At 40.5% G+C, this 23,916-nt stretch overlaps 1 protein-coding gene across 8 annotated transcripts in view; it reads left to right on the forward strand.

Moving 5' to 3' along the window:
• LOC105917585 (disco-interacting protein 2 homolog C) overlaps window positions 1-23,916 on the forward strand; it is a 253,099-nt gene that overhangs the window by 153,914 nt on the left and 75,269 nt on the right. For 7 of the 8 annotated variants that reach the window (XM_036131247.1, XM_036131249.1, XM_036131243.1 and 4 more), the window contains exons 5-6: window positions 5,946-6,284; window positions 16,171-16,260. In XM_036131247.1, the coding sequence (XP_035987140.1) occupies window positions 5,946-6,284; window positions 16,171-16,260 (429 nt within the window). The remainder of the gene's footprint in view (window positions 1-5,945; window positions 6,285-16,170; window positions 16,261-23,916) is intronic. The other variant, XM_036131246.1, reaches the window with a different exon arrangement.

Here is a 23,916-nt window from a genome sequence, read left to right on the forward strand (position 1 = left end):
AAGATGATTTGTTCCTATTTTAAGTGCAAAAACCTTATTCCATTGGCAGATAGTCTTATTTACCTGCTCAAATCAAGGACAGATACACAAATTTTTAGAAAATTTTGCTTATTTTTAGTTGCTTTTTGCAGTGTATTGCTCTCTCTGTCTGATTAATTTATTGTTAATAAACTCGCTAACACGGTGAAGAAAACCCGGAGCTCCTTCTGGTCCCGAACGTTGGCTTTCATTTGCCTCAGGATTCATTGATATTCTGCTGGTTTATTTATTTAAAATGTGTTGTTTGCATGTGAGGATTTTTGAGGGTCAGGTGGAGACGATCCAAAGGCTCCTCTAGCTGCCAAAACCCGACGGCAGTCTACATGGATCGGTTACAAAGGCGACAGTAATCACTGATATTCATTGATTTTTATTTTAGTTTTCCTTTCAGGTCAAACGCTCATGCTCTGATGAGTGCTAGAGTGGGTTTTGACTGGCTCTTCATGTCAAATCAATCTCATTTCTCTTTTTCCTGCCTTTAATTTTTCCTTTTTCCAGTGATAGGCCACTTTAATGCTCTCTTGTGTATATCAACATAAAACATAGTTCTTCGGCAGCTACCAGAAAGTAGTCTGTAATTTCATGTACCAGTAACATTTCTTGGTGCTATTTTAAAATCTAATTGATGTAAAAGTTTCTAAGAAATTCACGTATTTCTATCTTTGTCTACCTGAAGGACAGAGAAATGAATGCATGTTTTTTCTTTTTTTTCTCCGTTTTGCCAGTAAAACCTACATGAACCCAGCCCTCACACTGAATCTGGGTATTAAAAGGTTTATCAAAGCCTCCCATGCACAGAGGAGCACTTGCTGGATTAATCCACATTTGGTGTTTTCACAGTTAATCCTCTTTTTGTCCTGACTAATGAACATTAATGTTGTAGAGTGCGTCGCTGTCACTCACTGTTGGACTTTTTAGCTTTTTTTAGACACCAGCAGCTGACATGATGGTTGCTAATTTACGGTTTAAATGGTGGAGGCTGATCCTGCAGGCTGATTCTGAGCCCTAATTTTTGTTTCTTTGCTTCACGCCGGATACAGCTGCAGTGTGGAAAATACATGATACAGTGCCAGGCTGTTTTTATTATGCGAGTGCACGTATTTACTGGGGACACGGTCCCTATGTTAAGACATCTCTTAAAAAAAAAGTATCACACACTGCAAAAAGGAAACTAAAAGTAAGTAAAATCTACCTAAAAATTGTATCTTTTCCTTGATTTGAGCAGCTAAATAAGATTATTTGCCAATGGAATGAGAATTTCTAACCCTAAAATAAGATAATTAGCTAAACTGCACTTGAAATAAGATGATAGAGATGAATTGTTTTTAGTTTAAGTACAAAAATCTTATTCCATTGGCAAATAGTCTGATTTACCAGCTCAACTCAAAGAAAAATACACAAATTTCAAGAGGATTTTACCTGCTTTTAGTTCCCTTTTTGCAGTGCAGAAGCCACTGTTGATTTGCTCCCTTTCAGTTGATACTTAGCAGAACATGTAGTTTTCTGGATCTTTAACCGTTCTTCTTTAGCAAATCTCTCTAGAACCTCCAGAGTCTGATGCTTTCTCTGCTTCAGCTCAACTAACAGGTTTAAGATTTACCATAAAGGGAGATAGAGGGCCGTGGAAAAAGTTTTTGTTGTGTCCCCTCTGAACTCCAAGTCGATTTAGTCGCCTGTTGGATCAGTCCCTGGCAGAGTCCCTCTGATTTGTCAGAGTTTTTGATGCCAACACCCTCTAACAAGGTCTTTAGGGCCTCTGGAAGAGTAACAGGCCCACAGCATCTCTGATCCTCTGCTGTACTCAACATCGGATGCTCTTCCACGTATTTGTTGCTCGTTTTAAACCGGACCAATATGAAATTTTTGTTGTTAATTAGGTCAAGTCCCAGTCGACATCTGTGATAGCAGGAGAGAGAAGGCTCCTAGACGGCACCAGATCCTGTCTGATGGTGTGTATGGAGACCTGGTGACCCCATGATCCTTTGCTGCGGGTCTCTAGGTGGGCTGTGAGGATTGTTTTTCCTCCTAGCCGTGAGCAGCAACAGGGCAAACCTCTTGCAGCCTCTTTTGTCTTGCAGTATATTTTTTAGAGTGAGATTTGTGGCTTTATGTCACTGATTCAGAGCAAAGGGAAACGTCTGGCGTATCACCTGTAAGGCAGCATCATTCATATACAGCCAATCCTCAGGGGTTTCACAGGAAATGAAAGGCATAAAAAACTAAAACCTTCAAGCTTTGTTCAAAAGCAGAGCTCCGTATGTTGTGTTTAAAAACTTGCATACAAAGAAACAAATATTAAAATGCATATTTCATCTTCATTTTTACGCTTCAGTTGCTGCAAACAGGTCATTAAGCAAATCCTTTAAATGACAGCTAAAGCTAACAGAAAATATATTTTTTTCAGTGCAAATTCAAAAGGAGCCACCAGTTCCTGCACTTCAGGTTTTAAAGTTAGTCGTTATTATAAATTTTGTGACCCTTCCATGGAAAATTAGCAAGATCTAAAATAAATTATGTTTTTGAAAATACCAAAATAATATAACAATGTAACCCAGTGGCCAAAGCTATTCTTTAAAATGATATTTTCTTAACACTTTTCGACATTTGCTTTGCTCTGACTTTATTTAATATGCAAAATAAGACATAGACATAGACAGCTTTATTTGTCATTTTGTATGCACAGAGTGCGTACAGAACGAAATTTCACTTGCATACAGCTTGAAAAATCACAGTAAATTGCACTAATTTTCAGGATAAAGATGCAGCAGCGATTTATGTAAAGGATTTGTGCATTTAAAACACATACAAAGCATGTTTTCTTATAGTTGTACGGTAGTATGGCGAGTGTCCAGGAGGCGTGGTCCTACCAGGTGGGATCCGTTGAAGAACATCTGAGAGGAACCGTGCAGAGATAACAAACAAAGCAGGTCTCTGATGTGCTCTCGTTGAGTTTTGACTGAATCCAAAGCTGCATTTTCTCAGTGTTGGTACATCAGGAAGCAAATTAAGACCTGCTTTGAATTGCGGACTGTTTTTTTTTGTTTTTGTGTCTGTTTGTTTCCCGACGCTTGTTTGTGCGCCGTGGCTGTGAGCCTCGGTGGGTTCCTGCTGACACAGATGGCAGTCGAGCACATCAGCAGAGCTCTAACGTGTTGAGATGGCGTCCTGTCCCGTTGCGTTTAGGAGCATCGACCGTGTTACACACTCAAGGTTTTACAGACTTCGCTTGTTTCAACAGAAAGCCTGGTTACACAAAGGAAGCTTGTTGGTGTCACAACAGCGGCTTCACTCTGTTGTTCACCTGCAGGGAACAAACTCTGGTATTAATCACTCTGATGTCAGTGATTAAAACAGAAACCATTATATCTGGGTAAAATTTTCTTTATTCTCACAGTTGAGGTTAATGATGTTTAATGATCCTTGAAGGATGCTGGAAAGTTCTGGCGTCCCTCATAAAACTTTCCAGTATTTTTAGGTAATTCAACTTAAAAACTACTCAACTTCCTGTCCTGCGCTTTTATACTTCCTTCCAAATCCTGCATCTCAGATCATTTAACCCGGAGCCTGATGATGACCCACGGTCCAAGTTGTGGCCCTGTCAAATATTCTGAAATATTTCTATCACAGTTTCTTGTTTATGCATAAAAAATTTTAGATGTGAGGAAAAACAGAGGAAATAACTCCAAAAACACACTTCAGGTGAAGTTTCCACCACACCTGATCCAACACTGCAAAAAGGGAACTAAAAGTAAGTAAAATTTTCTTAAAATTTGTATATTTTCCCTTGATTATAGCAGCTAAATAATAGTATTTGCCGATGGAATTAGTATTTTTACCACTAAAATAAGATAATTAGACGTCCTGCACTTGAAATAAGATAATGGTGATGAAATTTTCTTATATTAAGTGCAAAACTCTTATTCCATTGGCAAATATAATTTTTTAGCTGCTCAAATCAAGTAAAAATATACTAATTTCCAGAAAGTTTTACTTACTTTTAGTTCCCTTTTTGCAGTGAAAAAAAATTTCCAGTAAGATTAAGATCTTTCAGAAGTCATTGTTAAAGGTTTAAACTGCAGTTTATGGTTTTCTCTCTGCCTCTCGGTGGTTTCTGTCTTTTTTTTCTGTCTTCTTCTTTTATATCTCATCCTATTCTGTTATTTAGCCACTGCTGCTCCCACAGACTTGTGCTGCGTTCCTTTAGCTTCTAAGAGCAGAGCTAACGAGTCGCAGATTACATCATCTCCGCCTTTTTTTGCATTTGTTTCCCTCTTTTCAGGCAGTAGGAAAAAACACGGACGCTTGCATTGTCGTTAAAACAATAACAGTGACAATAACGCGGTCCTAGGCGATATGTTGTGCAAATACACAGAGCTGGAACATCCGGTCTGATGAGCGCTGAAAGGCTGCAGCTGTACAACTGACTATATGTTTCATAAATAATAGAGAACTTCTAAAAACAGTCAAAGGAGGAAGTTTTATTCAATGTTGCTGCGAGTAGCAGCCATCATGAATGCTGATGTCGGCTACCTTCCTGCAGCACCGACTTTCTGACCTGTAATACCGACTTCAATTTTCCAATTCGGAGGTCGAGAACTCTGACTACCGAAGAATAGTCCTATTAGTGGAAGTTATAATAAAGTTGAGAATTAAGTCATAGGCTTTGTATTTCTCTAAATAAATGTCTAACTGTAATTTATAACAGTAGTCAGTTCAGATTATGTGACTAACAGCGGGAGTTCGGTGTGTGTCTGTCCATTAAAGCTTCTTCTGAAATGCTCACAAAACGATTTAAGTGCAACAACGTTTAGTTTCACTAAAACTTGATAACAAACTGTAGATTTTCTTCTTAACCCCAACAAAATCAGCCTATAGGCGCAGATCATGTGATAAAGATGGACTTTATGAGCCTGCAGGGTATTGAGAAATAAAAAGGTTCTTAAATTAAAACCCAGTGGATGGTCTGGTGTTGTCACAATTTAGAAAAACAAAACAAAACCGTTAAATCAGATCTTTAGGCACGTTTCGCCCACCCTGATTTTTTTATTTTTTATTGTGTTCTTTGCCCTGCTCTGTGTGGTAGGCCTGGACAATTAAATGCATTTGCAATATAATCACAATTTTAAAGGATGCAATTTTTGGCTGCGTAACAATTAATGGATCAGACGCATCCTTTAGGTTTCGGTAATGTGTTTAAAGTGGGTTTGCCTCCACAGGGAAGAGAGATTCAGCACTGAGATAATCTAATTTTATTGGTTGTTTTAGAGTTTATAAAATCATACTTTTTTACCAGAAACCTTCAGGAATTTCCTCGTAGCATTAAATAGCGGTCAAACTGTTTAGTACATAGATGTCTTTGTTGGTTGCAGTTTATGTTCAACAACACTGCAAAAATGGAACTAGAATTGAGCGAAATTATCTTGAAATCAGTGTATTTTTCCTTGATTAGAGCAGGTAAATAAGACTATTTGCCAATGGAATAAAATTTTTGCACTTAAAATAGGAACTATTCATCTCCATCATCTTATTTCAAGTGCAGGATGTCTGGTTATCTTATTTTTTTAGCTCCTCAAATCAAAGAAAAATATACTAATTTCAAGAAATTTGTACTTACTTTTAGTTCCCTTCTTGCAGTGAAGGATTGATGTCCAGCTCAATTAAAACCTATTCTGTTGAATAATAATATTCTGATTAATAAAACTGTTAAATTTCCTTTTTTTGTTTACAAACATCTTTATCTGCAGACCATTTTTGTTGCTTGTGCTTAATGCAGAGAAAAGTCCAAATTAAATCAAAAATATGGTTGAAATAAATTGCAATGTTGATTTTTGGCAAAGTCGTAGCACCCTGCTGTGTGAAGTCCTTCTTCTTCTCTGATTAACCGTCGTTGCGGTTTTATTCCTCAGACACCTCCTCTGGATCGGAGGGGGAGGGGCAGGGCGATGGCGAGGAGGAGGTAGGAGACGACGGCGAGGAAGAGGACGGCGGAGGGGGCGGAGGAACCTCGTCCAGCAGGGAGGGCAGCATCAGCATGGAGCACTGGATCAGCCGGGCGGTCCACGGCACCTCCTCCACCACCACCACCACCTCGTCCACGGCCTCGTCCTCCTCCTCCTCCACCCGCAGCGGGGGCAGCGGGGCGGCCGCCGGCAGGCTGGCTGACGTGCTGACCCAACACGTCCACATCTCCGCCCAGCACCACCTCCGACACCGCCGCCATCATCATCACCGCCGCCAGAAGACAGGTGAACGTCTGATTGTGCTCTCTGAAGGTTTCCTCCTCCTCTCCTTTAGCGTGAGACGCGTCTGGACCAGGTTTCGTTCTTAGTTTGCTACTTTTTGAAGTTGTAGATGAACTTCTGCAGCTCATCCTGCTGTTTTAAGTGCGACACATGATGAGATAATGGTAGAGATAAATGGATATGCTCAAATTATGAGAGCTTTTTTTTAATTAATTTCTTTAATTTCTGTAGTCTGCATGGATTTCCTTTGTATTTAGTAGATTAGCTGTGGAAGTGTAGGGCTTGCACTGCAAAAAGGGAACTAAAAGTAAGTAAAAATTTCTTGAAATGAGTAATTTCCTTTGATTTGAGGAGCTAATGGAATTTGCCAATGGAATGAGTGTTTTTACCCCTTAAATAAGATAATTAGATACCCTGCACTTGAAGTAAGATGATGGAGATGAATTGTTCCTATTTTAAGTGCAAATCATATTCCATTGGCAAATAGACTTATTTACCTGCTCAGATCAAGGAAAAATACACTGATTTCAAGAAAATTTCACTTAATTCTAGTTTCCTTTTTGCAGTGTGGGCCAAACATTTCAAGCATCTGCTTGGATTTTGGCCCTTTCCTCAGTCAGAGTCAGGTTTGTAAACCAGCCTTTTCAAAAATATCTTTCAAACTCTTTCTACATTTTGTTTTTATGGTAAGATGGTTTCCATCTATTTTGCACCCAGTCCTTAATTTCCACGTTGTCTTGAGTTGTTTCTTTAATGTTCCTCCACCAAAATAATTCTCCAAATGATGCCATTTGTTTCCTAAGACGGCACATAATGCTAACCTGACTCCGCCAGATGGATTTGCTCCGCATATCCATCTGGAAACCTTCCGTTGAAGTAATTTTGGGAAGGGGCGAAAATACTGGTTAGCTGATTGGCCTATGTTGGTGATAGACGGGCCAAATAAACCAATCAGATCAACGAAGCAAATGATGTACTAACACGACAAGAGGAGCCAATTGATAGATCAAACTCTTGCCGAAACCAGTCGGGAGAAGAGCAAAAACATCTTTTCCTCGGAGAAAAGCCTCCAGAGCAGTGTTTTGTTCTTCTTTCACTGAAGAAATACTCTTTAATTCCGATAAAACTTGCTCGATAGCTACGCTAACGCTAGTTTCATCGGCTGAAGCCGCCATGTTCTTTAGACTGAACTGTCGCGCTTCTCGTTGCGTCACACCTCAACCCGCCTCAAAGCCAACGCTGATTGGACGTTGGTTTGGTGAACGGCTCCAAATTTTCTTTAACGGAAAGTAGCCAGACTGATATGCGAGTGAAACCTTGAAAGCTCGCGAGATCAAGATGGTTTCACAAGGCTATCATAATGCTGCCAACACCGTACTTACCCGGTTACAACCTTTTTCCCCTAGATGTGACAGCCGTCCTTGTAGCCATAGTCGGCATCGTTTCATGGTTTACTCAGATCACAGGACATCCAAAAATGAAGCTGTTCATCGTTGAGTAAGCATGCAATCAGACTTTTTATGCTGCTTTTGGAGAAATGGCTTCTTCCTCTCTGAGTGGCCTTTCAGCCCATGTTAGTACCCTGGATTTATCTTTGACTGAACAGCTTTGATTTTTTTCCCCCCATGATGTTACCCAAACTAGGCTTTTCTAAATTGTTTAAAGCCGTGTGTGCATGTGTATGTAAGCTTGTGACTTTTAAAAAAAGTGATAAAGAAAAACATATATTTTACTTACTTTGCATTTTAGCAAAGAGGAGTAATTTTAATACAAAAATAGTTCACCAGAAATTTGGCTGAACTATTTTACATCAGGTTGAAGTTGATTGAAACAAAAATATCTGCTTTAAGTTGTAGCTTTAAGGGCAAAGTTAAAATTTGCCCTTGAATGATACAATGAATCCACTGAGAGGCTTCAGTCGGCTTAACCTTGTGTCAGATTGACGTTTCTTCCAATCCCCCTTTTAGAATAATAAACAGGCCCCTTTTTTTCATGGAGTTAAAACCCCCTCAGGACATTTTGAAGATCTCTGAAGCCCAGATTGAGAGGCAGAAGACCAGCTGAGCCTCATAGCTGCTCTGTTTTAAAGCAGCCTTCCTGCAGGTTATTCTGAGCCGTCTGCAGTGGAGCTTTCTAATAAAAACGAGCAGATCTGCTTTCAGAGAGTAGCTGGGTGGGCTTACCGACCAGGCTTTGATGTTTACTGGCGCTAACTGGGGGTGTCGTATGCTAACTGGTATTTATATCGCTGTACGGTGTGTAAATGAAGGTTTAACAGCCAGCTTCCTGTTTCTAGACGTCACATCACGATGAGCTCAGCTAAAACCCGTCAAGTTTTAGCTCTGATTACTTCTGCTGTGAGCTTGACCTGTTGGGAGGAAATGTAAGATCAGAAATTAGGACATTTTTTATTAATAAAATCTGACTCAAAAGATCAGAGGCAATATATAAAACAAGGAAACAGCTCTGTGCAGAATTGACCTCGTGAATCTCTCGCTGCAGGCTTTTGTGTGTCTGTGTTAACCAGAACTCCTGAGATCCGCTTTATTCAAAATGCACATTTTCATTTCATGCATTTCATCTTATTCTTTACAAAAGGAAAGTCACCACTTCCACACGATGCTGAAAAGCCTCGTGGTGAGGGATGACTGCTGCAGCAGACATGACGTGAAGAAGGTTTCTGTGCTAGATCTGCAAAATACAGAAACACTTTCATGCTTCTCTCATATTTCTAGACTTGATCTGCTTCCACCTCTTTCTTGGCAGAACATCATACCTGGTCATGCTGAATGCTGGGATGTGTTCAGGTTATAGTCCAGCCACTGATTCTTGGAAAATATTAATATTTTAAGAACCTTTTCACATTTTGTCACGTTATAGCCACAGACTTTAATTAAATTTCACTGGGATGTTATGCATGAGGCCAACACAAAGTACTGTATAACTCTGGAGAAGAAGGAAAATTACAGTTTTCAAAGATTTCTTTCACAGAAATAAAGTCTGAATAGCGTGGAGAGAATTTGATTTCAGTCCCCCTGACTTTCACTGCAGCTCCAGCTGTTGGGAACATCTCTACCAGCTTGTACACTGCAAAAAAGGAACTAAAAGAGAGTAAAATTTTCTGCAAATTAGTATATTTGAGCAGGTAAATAAGATTATTTGGCAATGGAATAAGAGTTTTGGACTTAGAACAGGAACAACCGATCTCCATCGTCTTATTTCAAATGCAGTTTATCTAAGTATCTTATTTTAGGGGTCAGAATACTCATTCATTTGGCAAATAATCTTATTTACCTGCTCAAATAAGAAAAACATACAGACATTTTAAGAAATCTTTACTTTCTTTTAGTTCCTTTTTTGAAGGTTAGGATGTAGCTTTATGTAGCACAAGGTCAGTCAGATTGGCCGGAAAGCCTCATGAAGAACAATGTTTACATCCTATTTAAGTAATTTTAACAGGTGAATATGCTGCTGCTGCTAATAAAAATAAAAAAATAAAAAAATAAAATAAAAAAATAATAATAATAATAATAAAAGGGTTACAAATAGACACACTGCAAAAAGGGAACTAAAAGTAGGTAAAATCCTTTTAAAATAAGTGTATTTTTCTTTGATTTGAGCTGGTAAATCAGACTATTTGCCAATGGAATAAGATTTTTTTTACTTAAAATAAAAACAATTAATCTCTATCATTTTATTTTAAGTGCAGTTTGGCTAATTATCTTATTTTAGGGTTAGAAATTCTTTACCTGACTCCGCCAGATAGATTTGCTCCGCATATCCATCTGGAAACCTTCCGTTGAAGTAACTTTGGGAAGGGGCGAAAATACTGGTTAGCTGATTGGCCTATGTTGGTGATAGACGGGCCAAATAAACCAATCAGATTCGTCGTTGCTCTGTTACAGAGCGACGACGAAAACACAACCACAAGCCAAGCTACTCTTGCTGCTGCAGGTAAAGGCTCGTTAGCTCAGCAAAGAAATACTCTGTAATTCCGATAAAACTTGCTCGATAGCCACGCTAACGCTAGTTTCATCGGCTGAAGCCGCCATGTTCTTTAGACTGAACTGTCGCGCTTCCCGTTGCGTCACACCTCAACCCGCCTCAAAGCCAACGCTGATTGGACGTTCGTTTGGTGAACGGCTTCAAATTTTCTTTAACGGAGAGTAGCCAGACTGATCTGCGAGTGAAACCTTGAAAGCTCGCAAGATCAGGATGGTCTCACGAGGCTAAGAAATTCTCATTTCATTGGCAAATAATCTTATTTAGCTGCTCAAATCAAGGAAAAATATACAAATTTTAAGAACATTTTACTTACTTTTAGTTCCCTTTTTGCAGTGTACATATGGATACCACCCTTTTTTGGATTTATATTTGTTCTGAATCTTGATTCTTCTGCTGTTCAATAATGCACGACTCTGTGTTGGTCTACTGCGTAAAATCCCCATAAAACACATTAAAATGTGTGTTTTTGATAAAATGTGAGAAGGTTCATGGGTTAATATTACCTTTGCAGAAGGATTTTATGAAGCAATCCATTCTGACCAATTGCTCTGAGCATGCCATCAGGATACAGACGGGTAGGAAACGGTTTTAGAGCCGGTATAAATCTGGGCAAAGTGCCCCGCAGCGGCCGCTCAACTCTCATTTCTACCTTGTTCCTGTGTCTGGCTGTGGCAGCGTCACTTAAAAAAAAAAAAAGAAGAAGGTCTGCCTGTTGTCACGCTGGCACGGCTGCCATCCAGCTCGGGAGATATCTCACGGACAGACGAGCACAGCTTCCCGCCAGCTCCACCCGGCCGCCGTCCGTCCGCTGCTCCTCCGCGTTTGTTTGTCCTCGTTTGTCCCGCTGGTTTCCTGCGTCACTGCGCCCTGCAGCCTGAAATTAGTGGAAAGTTGTTTCCAGGGAGGCAGGCGCAGGAAAGCGGCGGGGCCTTGACGTGAAAGCACTCAGCCGCGCTCGGATAAACGGAAGGAGGCAAACAGGCGGTTAGGGGTGATGAGGTTGGACTATGAGGTGTGATAAGTTAAAAGCTGCTGTCTGAGTCTGCCGTTCAGAGCCACGGTCACTCTTCTTTGTTTGGATCTTTAAAAGGCGTCGCCATAAGCAGACTGTTTTGTCTCATTTAGACTGTTTATAGCGATATTTCTTTACATTTTTTACAGATACAACCAGATATTTACCAATGCAGTGTAAAAAGGAACAGATTTTCTTTCCGCCACTGTAAATCAGGCCAATTCTTTCCTAAACTAGCTCAGTTAAGGTTACCACAATTACTTAAAAGCATTTTTTGAGATATAGATCTAAATTTATATCTCTGTCTCTCTTTGCAGGTGAATACACTGCAAAAAGAGAACTAAAAAATAAGTAAAATTTTCTTGAAATTAATGTATTTCTCCTTGATTTGAGCAGGTAAATAAGATTATTTGCCGATGGAATGAGTATTTTTACCCCTAAAATGAGATAATTAGACATCCTACACTTGAAATAAGATGACGGAGATGAATTGTTTCTATTTTAAGTGTAAAAATCTTATTCCATTGGCAAATAATCCTATTTACTTGCTCAAATTAAAGAAAAGTGCTCTCATTTTAAGAAACATTTTCTTATTTTTAGCTCTATTTTTGCAGTGTAGCAGACTCAGAGGATGTTGTATTACTCTCTCCTCTTTCTCTTTCACCTTTTCTCCCTTTTAGCATTCTGTCTCATCTGTTTCTCTCCTTTTTCCTCTTCTACCTTCCTGTTTCTGTGTCCATTTAACATGAAATAGTCCCAGCATAAAATCTAATAAAGCTTATTGCATATATAAATGAAGCGGAGCACTATGGTGAAAGCAGTAAGGAAAGTAAAATCTGTTGGGTTCTTTTTGGCATTTAGACAACAATCCTTATTGCTACACTGCCAGACAGGACACTATATAGAAAAATTGTCCCTTTTCCCCTTAATGATTTTTATTTTTAATTAATAAAAATTGCCACTGGTTTGTTCTATATTTCCAAAGTCCCACCTGGTGTTTTTAAAAGTTTTAAGTCTTAAGTTTGGTGACTTGGCAAAGGCAGTGAAACTAATAACCTGCTGTAGAGCAGCCCCTGTGGAGGCGTAGTCAGACCCTGGAAGGAGACGTAAACGCCGGATGAAATGCAACAAGACTACAAACACTTGATTAAAAAATATAGAAGAGAATAGAAATACCTTAATTGTCCCACGATGGGGAAATTTGGCCGTGACGGTGGGAAAAAAAGCACAGGTAGACAGAAGACACCAGACTAAATACTATAAATACAAAGGTAATTTAAAGGTTAGCTGTGAAGCAGAAGAGAAATAACTTATTAGAAAGGGCGAAAAGACTGCATAGTTATTAATAGATAAGGCAGGTTCAAGTAAAAACGCAATGTTCAAGTTAAAATGCAAGCAAGACAAAAAGTGTTCAAATGGACAACCACACTGCAAAAACTGACCTAAAAATTTGTAAAATGTTGTTAAAATGTGTGTGTTTATCCTTCATTTGAGCAGGTAAATAAGATTATCTGCCAATGGAATGAGTATTTTGACCCCTAAAATAAGATAATTAGACATCCTACACTTGAAATAAGATGACGGAGATGTTTTGTTCCTATTTTAAGTGCAAAAATCTTGTTCCATTGGCAGATAGTCTTATTTACCTGCTCAAATCAAGGACAGACACAGTCATTTTAAGAAAATGTTACTTATTTTAAGTTCCGTTTTTCCAGTGCAATGCATATCTGAAGTCGTACAGATTTTTCTGGGAGGCAAAAAGATGGGATTTGGGTTGTATTACCTGCAGTGTGAACGTAGCCAAAGCGACTTTATATATAAGTGCCAGTTTCAAATATGTCGAGGTTGCTGATGGTTGTCTACACAGAGAAACATCAATAAACCACGCCTCGCTACATGATCCTTTACCTGTTCCTCCTCCTCTACTGCATAATCCAGCCGCTGAGAGGCCTTCACTGCAAAAACTGATCTAAAAATAAGTCAAATGTTCTTAAAATTTGTGCATTTGTCCTTGATTTGAGCAGGTAAATAAGATTATCTGCCAATGGAATGAGTATTTTGACCCCTTAAAATAAGATAATTAGACATCCTGCACTTGAAATAAGATGATTGAGATGAATTGTTCCTATTTCAAGTGCAAAATTCTTATTCCATTGCCAAATCATCTTATTTACCTGCTCAAATCAAGGACAAATGCACAAATTTTAAGAACATTTTACTTATTAATGGTTCCGTTTTTGCAGTGTTTCTAACAGCGATCACGTAACGTTCGCGGTTTTTGTCATTAAAGACTCAATTTGACCGGGGTTCAGGACGAATTGTGTGAGGGAGTTCAGACATCAACGCTGTAGAGCTGTCGTGTTTATCGGCAGGTAAGACGCTCTCGCTGCAGTTCCCCCTTCTGACCAGGAGGCGCAGCAAAATAAAATAAAAAAATAAAATAAAATAAAATAATTTCACAGAGATTAGGCTTCAAGAAAGTTGGAGAGGAAGTCTGAACTCTCTGCGGCAACAAAACCGAGCAATTTTAACTAATCCGTGACCCGATTCATCAGGTCGAGGCTTTTATTGAATGTATGAAGCGACACGGTTCTGGTTTTCAGGTGTGTGTTATGAGTCGTCTGATTGTCTTTTGTCGAAGTTGTTTCTGTAAAACAGTTTGAAATCTGACGGTTTGCTCAGTTCACCTTTAACTCTGTCATGACCGGAGATAATTCTCGTCTCGGATAGCTGCAGCTACGACCGCGGCGGACCGGGTTAGGGTTTTTTTTTTTTCTAAAACGATATCAGATGAACACAGGCTGAAATACGAGCGGGTCCCCGCCTCCTGGCGCTGGAAAAGCTCTGACCCAGTCAAAGTCACAGAGGTCTTCTCCCGGCCCACTTCCCTCATATCCTGTCCAATCTGTCTCAGACCTTGGAGCTGCGCTTTGATTTGTTTGCTTCATCTGAGAGAGCAGGTTTACTGCAAAGTGCTGATGAACGACTCAAGGTTGGCCAGTATTTATGGATTGATGGAAGACTGTTTCACTGGTGGAGAGAAGCTCTGGCAGCTCCATGTATAACACAGTTATTATTTACCTTACTACCTTTTCTTCTTTTAAATCATAGAAACATGGAAGTTACGCCTCAAAAGCATCATATTTGCTTTTTGTTTACAATGCTTCCTTATCAAATTCTTGATAATTGATTTTTTGAAATTGTCCAAGTCTTAATTTTCTGGTATTTTTTTTCGTTACAGAGGAATTTCTGTTGCAGGATCCAGATGTGTGAAATAGTTGTTCTGCTTTTAATTTTCCTGTTTTGGGTCAAAGTTGCAGGATTTTTCTTGCCATTTATTTCTTTACTTACAAAGAAGCACACAGAAAACATCACTTTCTGTGTGGTTGGCGTTTTTCTTCCATCTTTAACGAAAGAAATTAATGCCTGTCACTTTTTCTAACCTAGCCTTAATGTTTAAGATTGTCAAACAAATTTTCGTTAAATTCCTAAAAATGCTTTGATCTTATTTTGCCTGTGGTCTCTCTTTTCTGTGTAATAAAAGCAGATACATTGATTTATTCATTATGGGGGGAAATGCTTTACATGAAAAAGTAATTACCCTCTATACCTAGTTGTGCCATCACTGTGGGGGAAGTTTGGACCGCTCCGTTTCTGCAGAATTTCTTAAATTCATCCACATTGTTTTTTTCCCCAGCATTAACAGCCAGTTTAAGGTTACAGGACCGTATTTTGTTTAGCCATCCAGAGTGGCTTTGGATCATTGTCTTGCTGCTAAACACAGGTGTGGTTAAGCTTTAAGTTAAATTTTAGGTTCCACCATTTACAACAAACCGTCCAGGTCTTGGCCCAAACCCACAACGACACCAGTTCTGTGTGGAAGTGATCCCTGTGGGGCAACAGCAGCTGTACGCTCCACTGGACTTTGATCACTGTTTAGCAAACTGTTCGATTTCCATGTTTTTTTTCTTATAAAGCCCTAAAATGTAAAGCAAATCTAATCTTTTTTCTGATGAATGCAATCGTTAACTCAGTGGAAAAGTGAAATTTATGAAATAAATAAAATGGATTTTAATATTAAGTCATGAGCCTTTTTAAGCTGACGGTTGCTGGTGAAGATTCTCAGTCATCCAGGTCATGGCCATTAAGCCAGCAGATTGGACCAAACTTGTCCACTCCTGTGTAACGAGGAGTCGTTAGGGTTGTTATTGGCTTGGCTTAAAGGAACAATGTTTTGATCACCCGAATGAGGGTGAGAGTTAAGGTGACGATTGGCCGGAATTAATCCCATTGCTGTATTGTAAGTTTTTGAGAGTTGGAACCTATCGTCACCTTAACTCTCACCCTCATACGGGTGATCAAAACATTGTTCCTTTAAGCCAAGCCAATAACAACCCTAACGACTCCTCGTTACAGAGGAGTGGACCAGTTTCGGTCCAATCTGCTGGCTTAATGTCTTTAACGACCGCCCATTACTAAGGGGTGGACCTGTTTCGATTGAATTTGCATGTTATCTAAGCCATTACAGGGCCTTTGTTGGGCAATGGTATAAAGCTTGATACTCCACATTACTCCAGACTTTTTGAATTGAGAAAGCTTCCTGGAGAGGAAGCGAAACGTCTTAAACTATGGAAAACAAGTCCAGTTTTTTTTTTTTTTACTTTTTTTTGGAATAAGCTGACGGTTATATTTGTGTAGAAAACAGGTTACAGATCTGTTGCAATGTCTTGGTGTCCTGAGGCTTAAAGGAGCGTTGGGTTTTATTTAGCAGGGGGTTGTGTGGGGTAGTTATGAGCAGTCAGTGTCTTACCGAATCGTTCCCCTGACACCTTGTTTCAAGGTCCCCCCTCCCCTCTTGTTCCTCGCCTGCAGGCCTTTTGAGCCACCTCTCCTTGAGGAGGGGGAGGAAGGCAGAACCAGCTGGTATGGTACTGAACGGAAACTCCGAGCCACGGCGCTCCGGTAAGTTGGAGATCGGAGAAACCCAGAAACTGGTCGATCTCCTGCCATCCTTTCACGCGAATATGGATGTCGTATATCCCTCGCCCCCCCGTTTGCCCCCATTCACCCTGATGATTGTTTCCTGATCCCTTAATTTGTAGGCATCTGTGTTACAACCGTGTGGGAGTGGTCATCTCAATGCTAACTCTGATAGCATTGACCTGTTGGTGCATGAAATAATAAAACAAAAGCTGTGAATTGTTGATAAAAAAAAAAAATCAACAATGTTTTAGAGGAAGTTACCAATCCAGCTTGTAGTTTTCCTCTCCTTGTTTCTCCTGTTAGGTGTTTATTGATGTGAGTGATCCTGCGGCATGTTTCTGCTTCCCAGACAGCTTTTTTATTCTCACAAATCAGATGTTGGGGGGAATGAAAGCTGTCTTCCTGCTTCATTTGTTTCAGTTACATTTAATTATTTAAAGTCAAAGACACCTATATATTTTTTTCATATAAAACCTACTAGAGCTATAATGAAACAGACTCTCAGATATCTTTTAGGAAACACAACCGGAAGTCACCTTCAGCTAAATTGACAACTAGGTACAACGAACCCATTTCCTGAAAATGGCACCAAAGAAAACTTTCCAAACAAAAATATATAGCACCAATTCACAACACATGTCATCTCAGGGCTCTTTTCAAAGTTAAATTCTATCAGATTATACCGATTATGTGAAATTATACAGATTGGTGAGAAAGTTTCCTCTCTAAGGAAACCCAGCAGGTTGCATCAAGTCTCTCCAAGCAGCATTCACTCCTCCTGAAAGAGCGTAGAGCCACAGTGGACAGTCGTCTGCATTGTTGATGGCTTTGCAGCAATCCCTCATACTGAGCATGCATGAAGCGACAGTGGAGAAAATATCAATATCTTCCTCTGTGTTTTCATAGTTTCATGAACCAAAGTCGAAATAGACTCAAAATCTAAAGATAATGTGCAAAACAACAAAAGAGAAAGTCAAAGATTCCAACTTTCAGCTTTCCACCATTCAGGTTTGTTGTCTGGAGTGTGAAGCCTGTTTTTGATCTTTAAAATCTATGAACCGATACAACATTTGCATATCTTGATTTTCCTTCCTTAGCTGCTGTTCTTCTCCCTAAAATTCAATAAAATAATTTCAAGCATGAAAGAAATTCTTTACACAAATGGGTCTTGTAAGAAAATCTTCCCATGGTGATAATAATTCTAAATACTGGGATGAAGTCTGTTGTGATATCACTGAAAGGAGGCAGTGGAGGTGGCTTAGACATCTGATCGGGTTCCCCCTTTGGCACCTCCCTATTCTGGGCCTGTCCCACTGGGTGTAAGACCCAGAACTTGATGCAGGGACCATGGCTCCATCATAGTTCTTAGGAACTTACCTGTTCATTGACCTTTTATGGGGTCGACAGTAAGAACTCTATCATGGGGAGAAGAGGAGGCTTGGACTGCTGTGCCGACTTCGTACAGCCTTTGGATCAGACTTCGTTATGTGACGGAAACACGTGGATGATGCGAGTCAGAACCGGGCCTACAGCCTTCCGAAAATTAACTCTCCTCTCTCCGGACATTTTCGTTGATTTCCATGAGGGAGCTGTGCTTAAACATAATGTCACACAAAGGATTGTGGGATACTTTAAGGGTTCATAGCGCCGGTAAGGGACGTAGCGGGGATCCTTGGCAAAACTAGCCTCAGGAGGGAGCGTGCAAGCTCCTTTTCCTACCTCCTTCCTTACTGACTGCACTATTCGGACAGCACTCATCATGGCGACCGCTGACGCACTTCTGCTTTAACTAAAGAGTCCTCGCTGTATAACGGTGTTCTTATATCTCATCTGGGCTGGAAACGCCTTGGCGTTCCCCAGACTCATCCAGAGGAGGTTGTGGTTAGGAAGCAGAAGATGATAGACGGATATTTCCTATTTTGTTCTTTTCTCTCTTTCTCATCTATGCTTCCATCCCGCTGGGATCTTACGCATGTACCCTGATGTAATTTGTGTCTGGTGTGAGCGTGTTCTCCTGTGGAGTATTATACTGGTATGAAAAATGCAGGTTCACAACACTTATATATTCACTGACAGTTATTGTCCTTTAGGATCTGAACATTGACAGGAAACGGATAATGCAGTCATGATATGTTTGTGAAACATTGTGCCGTTCTAGTTCTAAATGGACAGTGGACAAAGTTGCTTAAAGGCAGCAAAATAGGTGTTTTGGAGCGGGCATCAATAAAGCGTAATCTCATTCTCATTAATCATCTGTGGGGAGAGCCAGTGTTGTAGTACTCGAGTCCAAGACTCGGACTCGAGTCCGAGAATCGAACTCGAGTCCGAGTCATTAGCTAAATTTAGAGACTCGTGACTTGACTTGGACTTGAGCACTGATGACTCGAACTTGGACTCGGACTCCTACATTCAGATCATTCTGACTTGGAATTGAGAAAAAGACTCGACTTTTTTTTATATCATTAGGCTATAATTTTAATATGTCATTAGAATATTATTTGGTGTATGATTTTAATATCTAAATTATTAGTGCAATGTGGTGGAGTGTGGATTTTTTTTAGTTTAAAAACATGTAGGCTATGCTTACTTTAGTGCAGAACTTGGACTCGACTTGGATCAATTGTGACTCGACTCGGATGAGTAGTGGACATGACTCGGACTCGACTCAGATTTTTTTTAATGACTTGGACTTGACTCGGACTTGAACACTGGAGACTTGAACCTGGACTCGGACTCGAGGCATAGTGACTTGACTACAACACTGGGGAGAGCAGAATACACACGTGTGTGAGCAGGACGGCAGACCCAGTTACACCAGTTCTGTCTGGAGGACTCATAGCTAAACCAAAGCCAAGTCATACGGTTTAAAGGGACATTCCTGCCAAACACTAATGCTTCATGGAAAAATATCTCCCAAAATGATCTCATTATTCTGTCAGTAAATGGAAATATTTCTATTAATCTTGTCCAACTGAAACAGGAAACATTTAGTCTGATAAATGACAGACACAGAGAAAAAAAGGCGTTTTTGTTTCTTAGTGGATGCAAACCTGTTTTGCCCCTTTTAGTAGGAACGCCTGGCTCGGATCGGGTCGGACCCAAAGTATCAGAAGTGCCTTAATTCTTAATGCAGGTATTCAACAAGTGGTTGAGTACTCCCCTTTTCGGATACATACATTTCTGAATCAGAATCAAGTTTATTGCCAAGTAGGTTTGCACTTACAAGTAATTTGACTTGGTGTTGATGGTGCCGACAAAATAGAATAGATATATACAGAAGCTATATACAGAGTAGACTGTGCGTTAATGTAACGCTGAAGCTTGTAAGTCCTATTATTTCCTTCATACCCTGGAGCTGGTCACAGCTCAACTCGTTCAGGTTGCTAGCCTTTACTGGGGATGCCTTTTCGGTGCTTTGGAGGGCATGTGATTCTGAACGCTGGCTCCTCATTGGACCAACCAGCTCCTAGTTTCAGGGATTAATTTTTATGTATTTAAGACACAGTGCATGTTGACCAACAGGAGTAATTTAGTCCATCATTTAAAGTGTCAGAAGTGTCTGCAGTCCTTGCCAGACAGGAGGTTTAAAACCACATTAATACACAACATATCTCCTTTAAATTAAACAGTTTTTACAAACTTTGTTCAAGTTGCTCTTGCATTTTTAAAGCCAACCCACTCTTTAAACTTTAAAAGTTTACACCACAGTAATGACAACTCAACCTTAAGGTGTCAAACTTTAAACTTGTGGCACTGAAGTCTCTGCTGCAGTCATTTTTTTAACTATGAGGCGGGTTTAAACTGTCTTTGACCCCCGCTGGGAGACAGAAACCTCTCCTCCTGCAGTCGGTCCGGCTGATTGGTATTCCTGCCGCCAACGAGCCGTTCATCGTCCTCCATCTCAGCCGACGCTGATCTTGATCTCCCCCGTCTCCCGTCATCGCAGAGACAATCTGACGAGGTCGATGGACGTCCCCTGTTGTGCGCACACACCTGTGCACGCGGACGCACGGCTGTGCACGCCCACATTTCCAGACGGATGAACCCTGCGGGGGGTGGAGAGGCGACGCGTCCTGCCCAGATGTTGCAGGGACTGAATGCACAACATGCTGCAGTGATTAGCATGCCTGTCCTGCATGCGGCCGCGTTATTATTCAGTTCAGGTCCGCCCTGCTTGTCTGGCCGGCCACGGCTCAGTGTATCGCTGCTAGTCATCTCTCTGCCTGGTTTTTCACCGACCTGTCAGACCAGGCTGGGCTCAGATGTAGTCATCCCTGCCAAATTCTCCTGTTTATATAACATCGGCTTGGCTTCAAATACTTTCATTCAGAAATTAAATTATGACTCAACTAAGGTATTTTGTTTCTTCTTTTAATATCTTCTCTTACACGTAGCACCCTTAGTTTGACCACAAGTAGGTTAAAAGTCAGACTTTAAAGAGGGCTGATGTTCCCACATAATTACAATTAAAGGTATAGTTGAAAGATGTCCTCCCATGTAGCGTGTATATAATACATACGTTAGTATATATAGTATATTATATATTTTGTACGTTAGTATATATAATATAAACTGCATTTCTATGGATGGAAATAGTCGTTTTACCATTTATTACTTTATGTTCCTGTTTTGGTCTCATTGTGTCCGTTTTTTGTGTTAAAAACAGATTAGAAATTTAATTTATCATAATATCCATCCATCCATCCATCCATCCATTCACCCATCCATCCATCCATCCATTCACCCATCCATCCATCCATCCATCCATCCATCCATCTGTCATTCATCCATCCATCCATCCATCCAATCATGCATCCATCCAGCTATCAACCATCCATCCATCCATCCATCCATCCACCTATCAACCATCCATCCATCCATCCATCCATCCATCCACCTATCATCCATCCATCCATCCACCTATCAACCATCCATCCATCCATCCATCCATCCATCCATCCATCCATCCATCTATCCATCCTTCCGTCATTCATCCATCCATCTGTCATTCATCCATCCATCCATCTATTCATCCATCCATCCATCCATCCATCCATCCATCTATTCATCCATCCATCCATCCATTCATCCATCTATTCATTCTTCCATCCATCCATCCATCCATCCATCCATCCATCTATTCATCCATCCATCCATCAATCCATCCATCCATCCATCCATCATCCTTCCATCATCCATCCATTAATCCATCCATCCATCCATCCATCCATCCATCCTTCCGTCATCCATCCATCCATCCATCCTTCCGTCATCCATCCATCCATCCATCAATCCTTCCGTCATCCATCCATCCATCCTTCCGTCATCCATCCATCCATCCGTCCGTCATCCATCCATTAATCCATCCGTTATCCATCCATCCATCCATCCATCCATCCATCAATCCTTCCGTCATCCATCCATCCATCCATCCTTCCGTCATCCATCCATCCATCCGTCCGTCATCCATCCATTAATCCATCCATCCATCCATCCATCTATTCATCCATCCATCCATCCATCTATCTATTCATCCATCCATCCATCCATCTATTCATCCATCCATCCATCCATTCATCCATCTATTCATTCTTCCATCCATCCATCCATCCATCCTTCCATCATCCATCCATCTATTCATCCATCCATCAATCCATCCATCCATCCATCCATCATCCTTCCATCATCCTTCCATCTATCCATCCATTAATCCATCTATCCATCCATCCATCCATCCTTCCGTCATCCATCCATCCATCCATCCATCCTTCCATCCATCCATCCATCCATCCATCCATCCATCCTTCCGTCATCCATCCATCCTTCCGTCATCCATCCATCCATCAATCCTTCCGTCATCCATCCATCCATCCTTCCGTCATCCATCCATCCATCCGTCCGTCATCCATCCATTAATCCATCCGTCATCCATCCATCCATCCATCCATCCATCCATCCATCCTTCCGTCATCCATCCATCCATCCATCCATCAATCCTTCCGTCATCCATCCATCCATCCATCCATCCTTCCGTCATCCATCCATCCATCCGTCCGTCATCCATCCATTAATCCATCCGTCATCCATCCATCCATCCATCCATCCATCCATCCATCCTTCCGTCATCCATCCATCCATCCATCAATCCTTCCGTCATCCATCCATCCATCCTTCCGTCATCCATCCATTAATCCATCCGTCCGTCATCCATCCATCCATCCATCCATATATTCACTAAAATGTACCCCTGGATATAAAAATGTAAGGGAAAGGGACGTTATGTTACACATCAATCTTAAATTTAAACCATCTTGAGTAACTGTAACCCTCCTTGACTTGAGCTTTGGTCTGATAGCTGAATATACGCCTTATTACTGGTTCACAGCATGAACATGCCTGCTGTGAAGCAGCATCGCTTCAAGAAGTTTGATCCTAGTGCTTCTTACCACAAGCAGCAGAGCAGCTTATTGAGGGAGCGTTCGCATATAAATAATTTAAAATAGAAACTCAATATTTCTGTGAAACTCTAATTTGATATTTTGAATGAAAGGCACAACTTACAGTTATATTTTCCCCCCTCAAATGCTGATAACTGTGAATCACATTTCAGAAGTAAGATTAAAGCTGGATTTTGTTATTATGAGGAAGAAAATTAGTGTTTTTCCAGGGACCAATTTATCAACAATGGAATATATTTTCACTAAATGCCAAAAATGAATCATAGTTTACAATGGATGCCCTTAAACCTTTTTAATAATGTGTGAAAATGTAAAGCTCTGATGTGCAGGAAGCAGATGTAGCCTAAACTTATCAGCACGCTGAATATCTTTTCGCCTTCCGTTAAGTTCGGTTGATTTAAGCTGAGGGGAGCAGTTTGACTAAAAAACGGAGAGAGTCCCAGTAATAACAGGGCAGATTTTCCCTCGTTTCAGTTTAGCTTCATCCCATCATCTTTGCATCACGTCATGGTCCAACGGTGAGCCGGGACAGAGAGGTAAACACCGTTTGATGCCGCTGAACCGCTGTCGAGCCTCGTGGAAGAGGACGCACATGTGAAGAGTCTGAGCTTTTGAAGCATCACAAACGCAGACGGCCTGAAACGATTCCGAAATGTGACGAAAGGCGCTGAATATTGAGGGTCTGAAGAGTCTTTTTAGTGACTTTTCAAAGGCGGAAGCTGCTGGTCTCAGTGAAAGTGGCGGGTCGTTTGAAATGAGAGATTTTAGGAGGCGTTAAGCTTGATGTGGCCTAACTGCAGGATCCTGCAGGGAGAGGAGGTTCTGGTTCTGGTTCATTTTCACTCCAAGTGTGTCTGATTTGATTCTGAACAGCAAAAATGTGTTTCTGCCGTAGAATTAAGATATTTTTTCTGCTTTTATCACCTTTACTCAAAGTTTGTCTTCATCAACAAAACTTGATCCCACTTTAACAAGATTTGTCAGAATCTCAACGAGCACAAATCTGACCTTTTCCTGCAAGTTTTGCTCTTTGAAACATTTAATTTGTCAACAATCATGATTCTTTACTAATGTTGTTTAGTCATTTAAAGCAATAATTCCCAAACCTGTGAGGTTCCAACATAACAGCGTAAACAACTTATGACCTTAACCATCTGTTGAGTAATGAATCATTTCT

The sequence above is a fragment of the Fundulus heteroclitus genome, unplaced genomic scaffold (assembly GCF_011125445.2).
Source record: "Fundulus heteroclitus isolate FHET01 unplaced genomic scaffold, MU-UCD_Fhet_4.1 scaffold_42, whole genome shotgun sequence".
Lineage (NCBI taxonomy): Eukaryota > Metazoa > Chordata > Actinopteri > Cyprinodontiformes > Fundulidae > Fundulus > Fundulus heteroclitus.